The sequence below is a fragment of the Belonocnema kinseyi genome, chromosome 2 (genome assembly GCF_010883055.1).
Source record: "Belonocnema kinseyi isolate 2016_QV_RU_SX_M_011 chromosome 2, B_treatae_v1, whole genome shotgun sequence".
In the NCBI taxonomy this organism is placed as follows: domain Eukaryota; kingdom Metazoa; phylum Arthropoda; class Insecta; order Hymenoptera; family Cynipidae; genus Belonocnema; species Belonocnema kinseyi.
Window position 1 is genome coordinate 59,032,427 of NC_046658.1, and position 13,523 is coordinate 59,045,949.

The window sequence follows — 13,523 nt, forward strand, 5'->3', positions numbered from 1 at the left end:
AATTAATAATTTGTCATAAGGATAACTGCAGGCTTTCGCCGGGAGCGGGTGCTAATCACGCCACAACCACAAATATAAGTATAAAATACAAAAATTCCCATTATTTATATATCTTTCTGACAAATAAAATTCTTTTAATTCATTGTATTGAGTTGTTTTTTTCTATAAAAACTAGCAATAATCAAACTTGAATTAGAAACCATCGGTTATCGGCTTGCCAGTGAAAGTTACGGATACCCGCTGTGGCATGGCAGAAACAATTATTAGTCGCATGCAACCTGCTTATTAAACGGTTGGTCTATCTAATAGATTTGGAATAACCTCAGTAATCAGGTTAAAATCTAATCATGTTCTCACGTACGGAAGCTTTTTGTGGATGAAAATTTACTTGAAGATCTTTGAAACATGAAAACTTAATTATCATTTCACATAAGAATATTTTTTATAAATTATACATTATACATAACAATTCAACTAAATGTTTTAAACAACATCTACCATGATTAAATATTTATATTAAAAATAAATAAATAAAATAAGTAAAATAAATAATAAAAATATTTATATTAATAAAAAAAATATATATATTCTTATAATTTTATAATGGTAGATGTTGTTTAAAACATTTAGTTAAATTGTTAATGTAAAATGTATAATTTATAAAAAATATTCTTATATGAAATGATAATTGACTTTTCATGTTTCAAAGATCTTCAAGTAAATTTTCATCCACAAAAAGGTTCCGTACGTGAGAACATGATTAGATTTTAACTTGATCACTGAGGTTATCCCAAATCTATTAGATAGACCAACCGTTTAATAAGCAGGTTGCCTGCGACTAATAATTGTTTCTGCCATGCCACAGCGGGTATCCGTAACTTTCACTGGCAAGCCGATAACCGATGGTTTCTAATTCAAGTTTGATTATTGCTAGTTTTTATAGAAAAAAAAGAACTCAATACAATGAATTAAAAGAATTTTGTTTGTCAGAAAAATATATAAATAATAGGCACTTTTGTATTTAATGAAATAAAATTAGTGCAAACTTTTGAGTTAATTTCTGAGCTATTTCAAATTAATACAGGCTTAATATTTGAAATCTTTCAATGGCGAACACTTTAATGGCCTGTAGTAGTCTCTAATTAGTAATTACACAAAAGTATAGACTATAAAGGGACACGTCTGCCTGTTAAGGGACAATGCTTATCTTGAAAACTAAGGTCCCTTTTCACGTAGCAAAATTTCGATATTAATAGGATTATTTTTAAACAATTGCGATTGATTTCTTTTCTCAGCCTAAATTATTGTTATTTTCAAAGTTAACTTTACCAAAACATTTCATTAAGCAATTTTTAAGTGTTAAATCGATTATATATATTTTTATTTTTACTTTAAATTTGGCATTTTTCTGAAACTGAAAATCGTTGCTCACAGTTTAAAACTATTTATTCTTAAAAATTTTGAATATAAACTATAAATGTAAATAATTTTTTTTTTGAAATCCTTGAAAAAATGAAAATTACCTATATTTTTACGAGTAAGTTATTTTACACACAGGCTACACATTTTTTCCTGTTTCCCTTTTTACACCCTTTTTTTGAATTGATTCTTCGTTTTTCGTCTGTTCTCAAGAAACTTCCCCTTTTTCTGATTTTTTTTATTTAAGCAATAATATTTTTTACTTGAAATATCAACTATCAAATTTCTCGTTGAGAATTCATCTTTTTGGTTAAATTCTACAGTTTATTTAAAATAAAAATTTTTTCTTGGTTGAAATATCAACTATGATATTTTTCGTTAAGAATTAATCTTCTTTGATTGAAAATTTCTTATTTTAGTTGAAAATTTAACTATGTTAACGAAGATTTAATTAATCTTAAAAATTCAAAAATTTGGTTTAAGGTTTGATTATTTTCTTGAAAAATTAAATGTTTTGTTGAAAATTCATCCCTTTCGATTGAAAATTCAAATATTTTGTTGAAAATGCAAGTGTTTCTGGTTGAAGTTTAATCTTTTCTGTTTAAAAGATCGACCATTTGACTGAAAATGTATTTTTTGTTTGAAAATTCGCCCGTTTTGCTTAAAAGTTCAACTTTTTGGTTGTAAATGCGATTGTTTGGTTTATAATTAATTTTTCTGTTTGAAAATTAAACTATTTGTTTAAAAATTCGTCTTTATTTAAGTCTAAAATTTAATTATTTTGTTAAACAGTCATCTTTTTTTCACACCTCAACTATCTTCCAAAAAATTCGCCTTTTAGGCTTGAAGATTCGACTATTTTCGTGAAAAATCACCCAGTTTCCTTGGTTTGAGTGCATTTCGGGATGTGGAGGTTCTTAAATTATTATGTCTGTATATTTTGAACACCCCCCGGGTGTTCGTATTTGAAATTACCCTGAGGGGTTCAAGCATTGTGCAATGATGTGTGACAGAGCGGAGTAGGGATAGAAAAAGTATTCAGAATAGCGTGACGTAGTTTTTGAACGAGCCCTGCCCTTTTTGTAATTCAAATCTTAAATTATGCAAGCTTTTGAATTTGCAATCATTCACATTCGTTTTCCTTAGAATAGTTTCAATATTTGTCAACATGGATACAAAATCTTGCATTTAAAGTAAAAAATTGAGTTGCAGACAAATGTAGAATAAACATATGTAATATTAAAACATTAGCCCGAAATTCTGAAATAAGAACACAGAAATAATTTGAATTTCAGGACGGTAGTAACATTCCAACTACTGCCAGGCACGTACATGAATCCTGGGTGGAAAATTGTGCCACGGAATCCAAAATGCAAGATGCAACTTTGTACGCTGTAATTTTGTCTGGTGATTATTGCAGATGCCCCTGTCCTCATGGAAGATGGGATTAAAGGTAATTTAAATTTAATTAATAAATAATATCAAAACTCAAATATACTAAATCAAATTTGTAGGAAAAATATTGTTTAAATATTTGATACTAAATGTTTTGGATTAAAAAGTAATAGAACTACGTGTATAGAATTTTCGAGCATTGTATGGCAAACTGTGAATTGATTTAGGAAATTAATCATTTATATGGACTGTTTTTCATAGGCAATTTAATATGGTCACTGGTTTTATTTTATAAGAACTATTTTTATGCATCAATGTTTCAATCATCGTCACTACGTCGTGGCCATAAATTGCTGTAGAAATACGACAGGGCCTTTGCGACATCATTACATTAGAAAAAAATAGGTTGCGAGATTCTCAGATGAACGAACATCTAAGATTTCATCATAAATAAAAATGTTGTAATAAAGTATTGATTGATGCGATTAATTGAAATTGCAAAACAAGAAAATACTGAAAATTTGTAGAAAATGTAATGTAAAAGTTAAAAAAAATTCTTCATCATATTAATATTTTCTTATTTTTTTTTTCAGGAGTTTCTCTGCCGGAGTTGCCAAATCATGTTATTTTTGTAATTTTTTCTCTGATCAGTTGGAAGATCTAGCGTGATAATTCGATCATAATTATCAATTGTAAAAATATTCCAGTTCTTTAATTTATATGGACTTAGAATTTTATAGAATGTTTTGAGTCTAAAACCAAATTCAAATAAACTCCTATTTTTTAGTTCTTTTATACTTGAATTTGTTTGTTCCGAGTCTTTTTGTCTTTAACGTTAGATTTATTTCATACTTTCATTCAGTGAAATTAGGAAATCTGAAATAATATCCAAAGACAGAATACCGATAAAAGTTCCTTAGAGCCTTTATTCTCAGACATAAATATTCACATTGTACTTTCTTTGAAAATTGAAACACTGACAGGGTTTTTCTATTAGTAAAAATTATTGCAGGTTGGATTTGTATTTCTCTAGTCTACAAGGCGTTTACATAGTTAAGGAACAGGGATCACAAATATTCTTCGCCGGAAAGGAACTAATTTTCACAATAAAAAACCAAATTATTCTGGATACATTTATGGATAAAAAATTGAGCTAAAAAAACTTCACTGAGTGCCGTGTAAATCCTAATAAAAAGTTATCCCTACTACTATAATTAAAATATAATTCTTCGATTTTCACGATAAAAAAATAATTCTCAACCTTGAATGTAAATAAGAGAGCATAAAATAGTAACAAATACAAAGTCTTTCCAGGTGACATCTAATTAAATAATGCAGCAATCGATAAAATCCTACGTGTCAGGGTTAGAGGTGTCGTCTAACAAGTATCTATAGAATTTGTATAGGTTGAATTTTGAAAATTCTCTTTCAAACATCAAAATTTGCTCTCATTACAATCAACTAGGGTATTTAAGAGTAAACTTATCGAATTATAAACGACTTTTTTATTTAATACTGAATGATGTAATCTGACTTTTGGCATTATCTGGCACGCGAAAAATAAAATAAAACTATACAATATGATATCTCTGAAACTAAATGTTTCTTAATTATCTTCTCTATTATGCGCGATTTCTGTAGGAACATATTTATGTCTATCCGTTCGTTAATTAAAATATATTCACTAGCATTTCTGTTAACCCTACAATCCACTCCTGGCTTAGCGAAAAATATAGTGCTCTCGCTGAATCCGGAAGAATGTTTTTTTCTCTCTATCGATCGTAAACAGAAAAATGAGAGATAAAAATGCTAATTGCTGAACACATTGCAAATTGTATTTTATTTTGTGAATGGAATTTTGCATTTTTAGATTATTTAGGAAAGCAATTTAAAATAAATGGTTATTTTACTTTTATTTTGAGGGATAATTTTGAAAAATTAGAGATTTCTTTTAGTTTAGAGCTTTTTTTATCTGGATCTCATTTCAGTGGTTTTGATCGATAATTATTGTAGATGTTGTATGCTTAAATTACAATTTTTTAAGGTACATCGATTTATAGTTAAGCTGGACGACAGAAGGAAGAATGAGAAAAAAGACGATGTGTTTATATTTCTGGGCTTTCACGCTGATTTCGTCTACTTTCCGAAGCACGAAACTGCGTTAAAGGCGCACTGCTTCCAGTAACTGCGTTTACGTTGCAGCTCCCGTACAACCATCTGGGTGCTAAGTCGTTTTAAAAGCTTGTACAGCAAAGCATCCTCCGGTCCATTATCCTCGTAACTCTGGAAAATAAAAGAAATTAATTAGTAATATTTATTTATATTTTATTTAATTAATACTAGAACGATCTAGGGTTTATTTCGAGGTTGTTTCTGATAGGAATTGATATGACTGATTTTCAACATTTTCAACCAGAAAGTTATTGCATTCAACTTTTCTTTATAGAATACTTTTTTCTGATGATTTTTAGGTGTTTTGTAGTACAGGCGAAATTAAATGTTAACGCATTTTTAAAATAGCAGGGGGCGACAGCCTGGAAAACCCGAAAAATAAATTAATAATAAATCAAAATAAAATTGGAAACCGCTTTTCGAGAAAACACTGTTACATATTTTGGCTTCAAATCGAAAATTGACTCATCTCCTATAACTTCTGGGATATCAAAGTATAATGTTTTCAGATAGATCACAAAAAGTTGAATATCTTCTGAACTACAATCGATAAAATAAGCTCTTTTCAAGCGGAACGTTACAATTTATATTCTGAAATAACATCAATTCCTTCGTTGCGCAGAATTTTTACTGTGGTATATCAAATCACATACTTCACACTGATTCCCCTCTTTTGCCAACTAAAAAAAGAAAAAAAAAGAAATCGTCTTCATCCAATAAAAACCAATAAGAATATCCATATATTTTTGGTTAAAAGTGAATTATTTTTTATTAAAATGTCCGCGATTATACTTTTGGTTCAGAATTAATCTCTTTTGTTCGAAAATTCAACTTTTTTGTTGAACATTCGTCTTTTTGGATAGTAAATTAGTCATTTGGATTGAAAATTCATCTTTTGATAGAATAATTGTTTGTTATGGTTCAAAATGAATTAATTTAGTTAAAAAAGTCTACCATTATATTTTTGTGTCAGAATTCATCTTTGTTGGTTAAAAATTCTACAATTCGGTTAAAAATTTAAATATTTTATTCAGAAGTTATCTTTTTGGTTGAAACCTCACCTTTTTGATTGAAAGTTAATTATTTTAATTGAAAAAGTCTATTATTATATTTTTGGTTCAGAATTGTCTTTTTTGTGTTAAAAGTTCTGCTATTTGGATTAAAAATGAATTATTTTTTAGAACATTAACATTTTGTTCAAAATGTACATTTTTTGGTCGAAAATTAAATCATTTGCTGAGCATTCCTCTCTTTGTATCAAAAATTCGTCTTTTGAATGAAAAGTCACCTTTTTCCATTAAAAGATTCATGTTTTATGGCTTAAAGTTAATTCTTTTTTATCGAAAAGTATTTATTTATTGAATATAAACGGTCAAGCCCTTTCTACAGCGATCAATTAATCTTATATAGTGTGTTTAAAACTAGTCAGGACGAATTAAACTAAATTGGTAAGCGTTCTATAGAGCTCAGTTCTGAAGTTCGTCGGTGATCGGTCGAAAAAATCAATATTTGTATCGTATAAATTTGCCTCATTACAAATTCTACCGATAGCGGAGTTTTTTCCATAGTTAGTTCGATGTTAGTTGATTTGGAACAAAATGTTGCTACTTTAGGGTCACATGTCTGACAATTAGGCATTATTTTTCTCCCAATTTAGCGACCCCTACCCCCACTCCCCTCTTCATATCTTTTTCACAATTTTCACTTTAATACTACATCTGGGTACCTACAGACCCAGGGGCGCCATCAGAGGACTAAGAATAGTTCTTGTTCGATAGTTTTTTATGTTATTACGATTCCTATTTTTGTACACCGGTATTATTATTCCTTTTTTTCATTCAAATGGGAAGATCGCCTCAACTACAGATTTATTAAAAATGATATACAGTGGTTCGATTAAAGACTCAGAGCATGGCTTTAAGAGCACGGGTGGCACCCCATCAGAAACTGCTCCCTTAGTTACATCAAGAGTCATTAACTTATGGAAAATTTCTTCCCTTTCTATATGTACATAGGGGAGATCAACGGAATTCGTTAAATTAAACTGCATATCACTATTTTGTGTTGGAGCATAGACCGATTTAAGGGTGTTGGTTAAATCCAACTTTGAATTTTTTTATGCCCGGTAAGAAGCCTTGCATTAAAAAGTATTAGAAAATTTGAATCCCTAAGAATGCCGTTTCTGTCCTTAGTTTTTAAATTCTTATTAGGCGGCGAAAATTATAAGATTTCAATCCCTTTTAAAGCCGATCGGAGCTGTCAGATGTAACCTCGAATACATTAAAAACACAATTTTTGTTTGAAGCATTAGAACGCGCTCTAAAAGCATGAAATTTGCCAAATCTAGTAGGATTGTATGTAAGAATACATTTCTTTACCGTCAAATGTTCGCTTTGTTCAAATATTATCAATTGAAAAAATATAAAATCATGATAAAAAATTGAAAAAATTATTCTTCACCAGAACCTTCTGTGTGGAAATTGATCCTTACATCGTAAAATGACCAACGCTATGTTTTAAAAAGCTTTTTGCCTGATTATTATTCAAAAAACAGTAAATAAATGCAGCAAAATTTTCTAAATTAAAAAGGATTAAAATTTGTGTAATTCTTGGTTGCTTTGTGGTATTCAGCAAAATATTGTCAGCGCTAGGTACAGAAAGGGATTCAATATGAGAGCTAACTTCAACTGCCGTGGATATTCAAAACGGGAGGACAAAACGGGATCCACAACTATTCAATATTTCTCACGTTACCACCGAATGAATGAAATTTTTCAATACTTTTCAATGCAAGCCTTTTTACCGGGTAGGTACGGCGCTGACTTAATATATATTTTTCCGAAGGATTTGTGAACGAAAGAAAGAAAACTTGTCGAATATCTGGGATTTTGCGAGATTCTCGGATCAATAACATGTTGAAAAACCAAAAAATTTGTTGAGGAAATGATTATTTTCACGATAAATATGAATTTTGTGAAAGATAGAAATCAGCGGGTAGCAGACGACAGCATTTGAATGTTTAGAATCGTTTGCAAATTTATTTTTTTTACCCACAATTCTGACATGCCGTGTGTGTGGCTTGTAACTGTATTTGTAATCAACCACCAGGCTAGCTGTCAACTTAACGCTCTGCCTCGATACCATGCATTGGCGTGAAGTTGACAGCTAGCCTGGTGGATGATTACAAATGCAGGTATAAGACACACACAGGGCATGTCAATTTTTTCTGACTTTTTCTCCATTTCGCAACGTATTTTGCAAAATTTAGGGTCAGCATCATCAAGGCATGGCGCTTTGAAAACCTAGTATATCTCGAGAATTCTTCTATTATTTCAGAATTGTGAGTAAAAAATAAATTTGCAAACGATTCTAACCTTTCAAATGTTGTCGTCTGCTACCCGCTGATTTCTATCTTTCGCAAAATTCATATTTGTCGTGAAAATAATCATTTCCTCAACAATAATTTTTTGATTTTTTAACATTTTATTGATCCGAGGATCTCGCAAAACCCCGGATATTCGACGAGTTTTCTTTCTTTCGTTCGCAATTCCTTTGGAAAAAATATATATTGAGTCAGTGCCGTACCTATGAAAAAAATAATACAAAGTCGGATTTAACCAACACCCTTAAAATAAGAATCAAAAGTATCGGAAATTTCCACAGAGGAAAATACTTGTTTGTCTCAAGAGTACATTTGTTTCGATATTTTATGACATTGACTTAATGAGTTAACGTAGGACCATAACTTTGTTGGATTTCAGATGATCATCTCTGTTAGTTCAAAATTCAACTATAGTTTCTTAAAAGGTCACCTTTTTTGGTTGAAAGTTCATTATTTTTTATTGGAAAAACCTACTATTATACTTTTGTCTCTGATTTTATCTCTTTTGGTTAAAAATTCTACTATTTGATTGAAAATTTAATTATTTGGTTGAAAATTAAAATCCTTTCTTAAAGCGTAATATCCATCAGTTGAAAGTTAATTCTTTTTTATTGAAAAGTCTACTATCATATTTTTAGTTCAGACTTCACTTTTTTTGGTTAAAAATTCCACTATTTTGTTGAAAATGCAATATTTTTCTCTATTTGAAATTTTAAGAAAATGGTACTTAGATTAACTTGATTAAAAAAATTATTCCCCTGTTATTTCAGTATTTTCTTGAAAAATCGCCCTATTTTTCTTGTTTTCTAAACCATTTTTTCTACCATTTTTGTTTCTAAAATGTTTCATTCTTTTCAAAATTGATATCTTAAATTCAACTAGTATTGAATAATAATTAATAAGCGCCGAAAAGTAAACTGCGAAAAATATCATTTTTGTCCTGGAATATCGGGAGAAAGCCGTATTTAGCCATTTTTTTTAGAATAGATCAGTTGAAGTCTGTGAGGTTTATAAAGGTTTTTCTATAACAAAAAATTGTTTTTTGTAACGAAGGTCATAAAGGCATTTTTGTACTCAAATTTTCTTTATTGTTTATTAATTTTAGCTACTTTTTAAACTTTTAAGTATTTAAAGAAAAAAGTATTGAACACTTCTAGAAATAAGTGAAATTCAATGAATTGTAATAGATATTTAAGTAACTATTTAGGAATTGTTATTTTATATGTAACAAAATGAGTAAACAGCATTATATAAGAATCAGACAATAAAGAAAAGTCAATAAAGAAAAGTTACAATAAACAATTTTCTATTATAGTTTTCTATAATAGAAAATTCTTTATTGTAACTAAGGTTATTAAAGCATTTTTACACTTAACTTTTCTTTATTGTTTATCATTGCTGGTTTTTTTTTGTGTTAAATATTCAAGAAAAAAAAGTACTTTCCGTTCTTTTTTAAAAGTAAGTGAAATTTAATTCTTTGTTTGGCATATTTCAAATGATTATTTAGGAATTGTTATCTTTCATTTTTAAAAAATAAGTAAAAAGTATTATAACAGAATGAGAATACTGTATGTTACATAGGAGTTTCTCAATATCAGAAAATGGATTTTTGTAACTAAGTTTATTAAAGCATTTTCACACTCAAATCTTCTTCATTTTTTATTACTTTTGAATAATATGTAAATGTTTTAAAAATGTAAATAAAAGAAGCATCAAGATCTTTTTGAAATAAGTAAAAGTTAATTCTAGTATTAAAAAAATATATATAATTATTTAACAAAAAGGATTTGTAAGATGTCAGAATAATTTTTGTTGTTTTGTAAAATTAGATGAATTTTAATGAAATCCTCAAAACTGTCCGAAAATTCTCATCAATTTGGATAATTCTTTAAAATTTTGTAAAAACCTTATGAGATTAATTGTATTTCAGATTTCGATGAAATTCTGTGAATTCTGAAGGAATTTTATAAAAATGTATGGTACTTTGTGCAATTAGGAAAATAATTTCGAAAAATTAGTTTAAATCTCTTGAAACCGAATCAAAATAAAAAAAATGAAACTTTCGTTAACTTTCTAATCGGTCGAGTACTGAGAATTCTAAGATTTCGGAATGTTTTAAAATTCTACGAAATTCCTTAAAATTCTATTAATCGCTAATATAGGCGATAGTTTTGGGGGAAAAAAGTTTTCAATTTCCTTCTGAATAAAATTGAGCTTACTTTTCGCCAAGAAATTACACAATTAGGTTCGATATCTTGATATAATTTAAAAATATTGTTTTCTGCAATTTTATTACCTACTCGAGAAAAGAAAGGGAGAATCATTAAAACAAATTTAATAACAAAGAATTATGAAAGAAAGTTTTGGACAGTTTCTTCTACAAGAAAACAGAACTAGAAATTTCACATCTGTTCTTTATTTCACCTAATTGTCCTTTATTGCACAAAAATAAATCTTCTTGGAAGTGTTTCACATCTGGAATATTTCCGCAAAATTTGTTTCTCGACATTTATTTTCTTAATTGTTTCTTAAGAATTACAGAAATGCAATTTGAAATAGAAAAATAACACTTTTTTATTCAATCAAACTACGTTTCCAGACTTAAATTACTTAGGCCATGCGTTTGTGGGATCTCGCGCTACGCGCTTTGTCTTTGTAATTCTCCTAATTTTTTGTATAGAACTTTTAAAATTTGAGGTGAAACCATCAACAACTGTAATTTGATGATTGTGAATTCTCTTTCGTTATTGAAATAGATGTATTTTTATAGTCTTATTATTATAATTTAAAGAAGTGTGGGTCCTATAAAAAAATCTTCAAAGCAAATTTGTAGACATAATTTAGGCAATCAATTGTATCAATTAACATACTGTAGCTTGTATATTTTTTCAAAAAATTTAATGTTTTTTAATGTTATTTTTTATGATTAAAACCAAAACTAAGCGTCCCATAATAAAATAATGAATAATAAATGTTTTGATATTTTTCTATTCAGTTTTTTCCTGTCTCGTGTTGTTTATCCAGAAACTGTAAATTTTGAAAATGCTTTTTCACTACAAAAAAACTACGCGTCCTATTAAAAAAGATTTACAGTGAATTTGGAGACATTTTTGCGTTAATATCTTTTCTCTGTTCATTTTTTTCGATTTACGCAGTTTTTTCAAAGATTTTATTATTTAGATTCTAATGTTATTTTGTGCGGTTAAATCAAAAAGTACGAATCCTATCAAAAAATGATTAACAACAAATTTGTAGACTTTTTCGAATAAGCAATTTTTGTCTTTTCATTTTTTTCGTATCTTGTATAGTTTTGCTGAAAAATGGATTTTTTAAATTTTAATATCATTTTTCACGATTAAAACGAAAAATGCGTAACTTGTGAAAAAAATGGTTTAAACTCAATTTGGCCATTTTCTTAACATTTTTTTCATATCTCGTACAGCTTTGGTGGAAAATTGAATTCTTGATTAAAAAAAAAAATTTCGATGGGTGAAACCAGAACCATTGCTCCTAAAAACCAACTCGTTCTTTTTTTAATGCCTTAAAAACATGTGCCAAAGCTCAATCCAAACTGATGAGTCTTTTGAAATTTATCGTGCTTACAAACAGAGTGACAAACATACACCTTCGTAAACATTGTTTTTGTCTAACTCAGAGGTCTCAAAACGAGGAGATTTGATGAAAACTGACAAAGTCAAATTTTTACATAAAACTAACACCTTCTCATTATAGGATGAGAATGTAAAGAGCCTGAGGCAGAGAATGCAGTATCACAGAAATGCCTTGTCTGACTAAAACCCCTTCCTTCTACTTAGACTGCATTCTGAAGTTTTTACATATAAAAAATACTATAAAGCGGATACACTGTTGTATATTATAGGGTGTCCTGACAAACCCGATGTATTTTTTAATGGCCCTCTGAACTTTTTCCACTTGGTGAAAAAATAAATGTACATTCATGTTTTATTAAAAAAAAATTGTAACCGCATTCCTGGGACCTTAAAGAGTTCCAGAATGAGTATAACTTTATTTAACGTTGATTTTCGTGAAAATAATCTTTTTTTTGCAAGAAATATAACTCATGGTATCAGATGCCTAAAAAATTATCTTTTTTAATTAAAGCAAAATACTCTCTTCAAACAATTAATTGTTTATAACGGAAATGAACGTTAATTAATAAGTTTATTTATTTCAGGGCAGTGTAGGTCCCAGGACTGCGGTTGAAAAAATTTGTTTCAATAAAACAAAAATGTGCATTTATTTTCCACCTTGCATATAAATACTACTTTGCACGTAGAAAACTTCTTCAAGATAAAATTTAAACAAAATTAAAGAATGCACAACATACATTGTGTGTCAATTCTCCCTAAGTAGGTAGAGCCAAACTTTTGTCTGTAAGTTACCAACGTATTTCCAAAGATGCTTTAGAAACTACTTATTACACGTTTATAAACATGTAAACAAATATTTACGTTACAATGATAATTATATATAATAATGTTAAAACATAAAATAAAAATATATGTTTCTAGCTTGAAATAATATTTCAAATTATTTTAAATATTATAATTCTTTATTAAAAAGTGAAGTTTAATTCGTGGAAGGGATCAAGAAAGTCAGGTGAATTAGGACTGTTTTTTAATTAAGTGAATTGAAATTTTATCAAGATTTCAACTACGAAATCTTTCGATTTTGATGCCTAGACACGCAAGCTTTCACACTGAAATTCCTTTTCTTAGTTAGTTCAGAGTTTGAAATTTAAAGAATGTTTGTAATTTAAACCGATTTTCATTGATTAATAAACGCAGTGAAAAGTATTCCTTAGAACTAAAAAAAAGATTTCCAGGAAAAAAGTTTTCGCAGTTCAACGCGAATTAATTTACTGTTAAAATAGTTCAAATTGCCTTCATGAGAAGAAGCTTTCCTAAACGATTTCCAAGTTGTTTGATGGACTTACTTTAAAGAAGTAATTAACTTTAAAGCAGAGACAAGAGTTTATTCTGATTAAAAATAACAGTTATTGAGGATTATTATCGCATGTTGCAATTCCATCAATATACTATTTTTTAGTCAAATTATGTTTTTCATAGTTTATTTTTTTATAAAATCATATGATTATTGAACACACAAAAAATATCAAAATATATAGTTTATG

At 28.5% G+C, this 13,523-nt stretch overlaps 2 protein-coding genes across 4 annotated transcripts in view; one reads left to right on the forward strand and one right to left on the reverse strand.

The window, feature by feature from the left end:
• LOC117168460 (DNA ligase 3) overlaps window positions 1–3,617 on the forward strand; it is a 126,821-nt gene extending 123,204 nt beyond the window's left edge. For all 3 annotated transcript variants that reach the window (XM_033354129.1, XM_033354128.1, XM_033354127.1), the window contains 2 exons: window positions 2,715–2,872; window positions 3,408–3,617. In XM_033354129.1, coding sequence (XP_033210020.1) covers window positions 2,715–2,870 — 156 coding nt within the window. In that variant the 3' untranslated portion in view covers window positions 2,871–2,872; window positions 3,408–3,617. The remainder of the gene's footprint in view (window positions 1–2,714; window positions 2,873–3,407) is intronic.
• Window positions 3,618–3,714: 97 nt separating this feature from the next.
• The window catches only part of LOC117168463 (allatostatin C-like), a 101,297-nt gene continuing 91,488 nt past the window's right edge, over window positions 3,715–13,523 (reverse strand). The window contains exon 3 of the mRNA XM_033354132.1: window positions 3,715–5,097. Coding sequence (XP_033210023.1) covers window positions 4,951–5,097 — 147 coding nt within the window. The 3' untranslated portion in view covers window positions 3,715–4,950. The remainder of the gene's footprint in view (window positions 5,098–13,523) is intronic.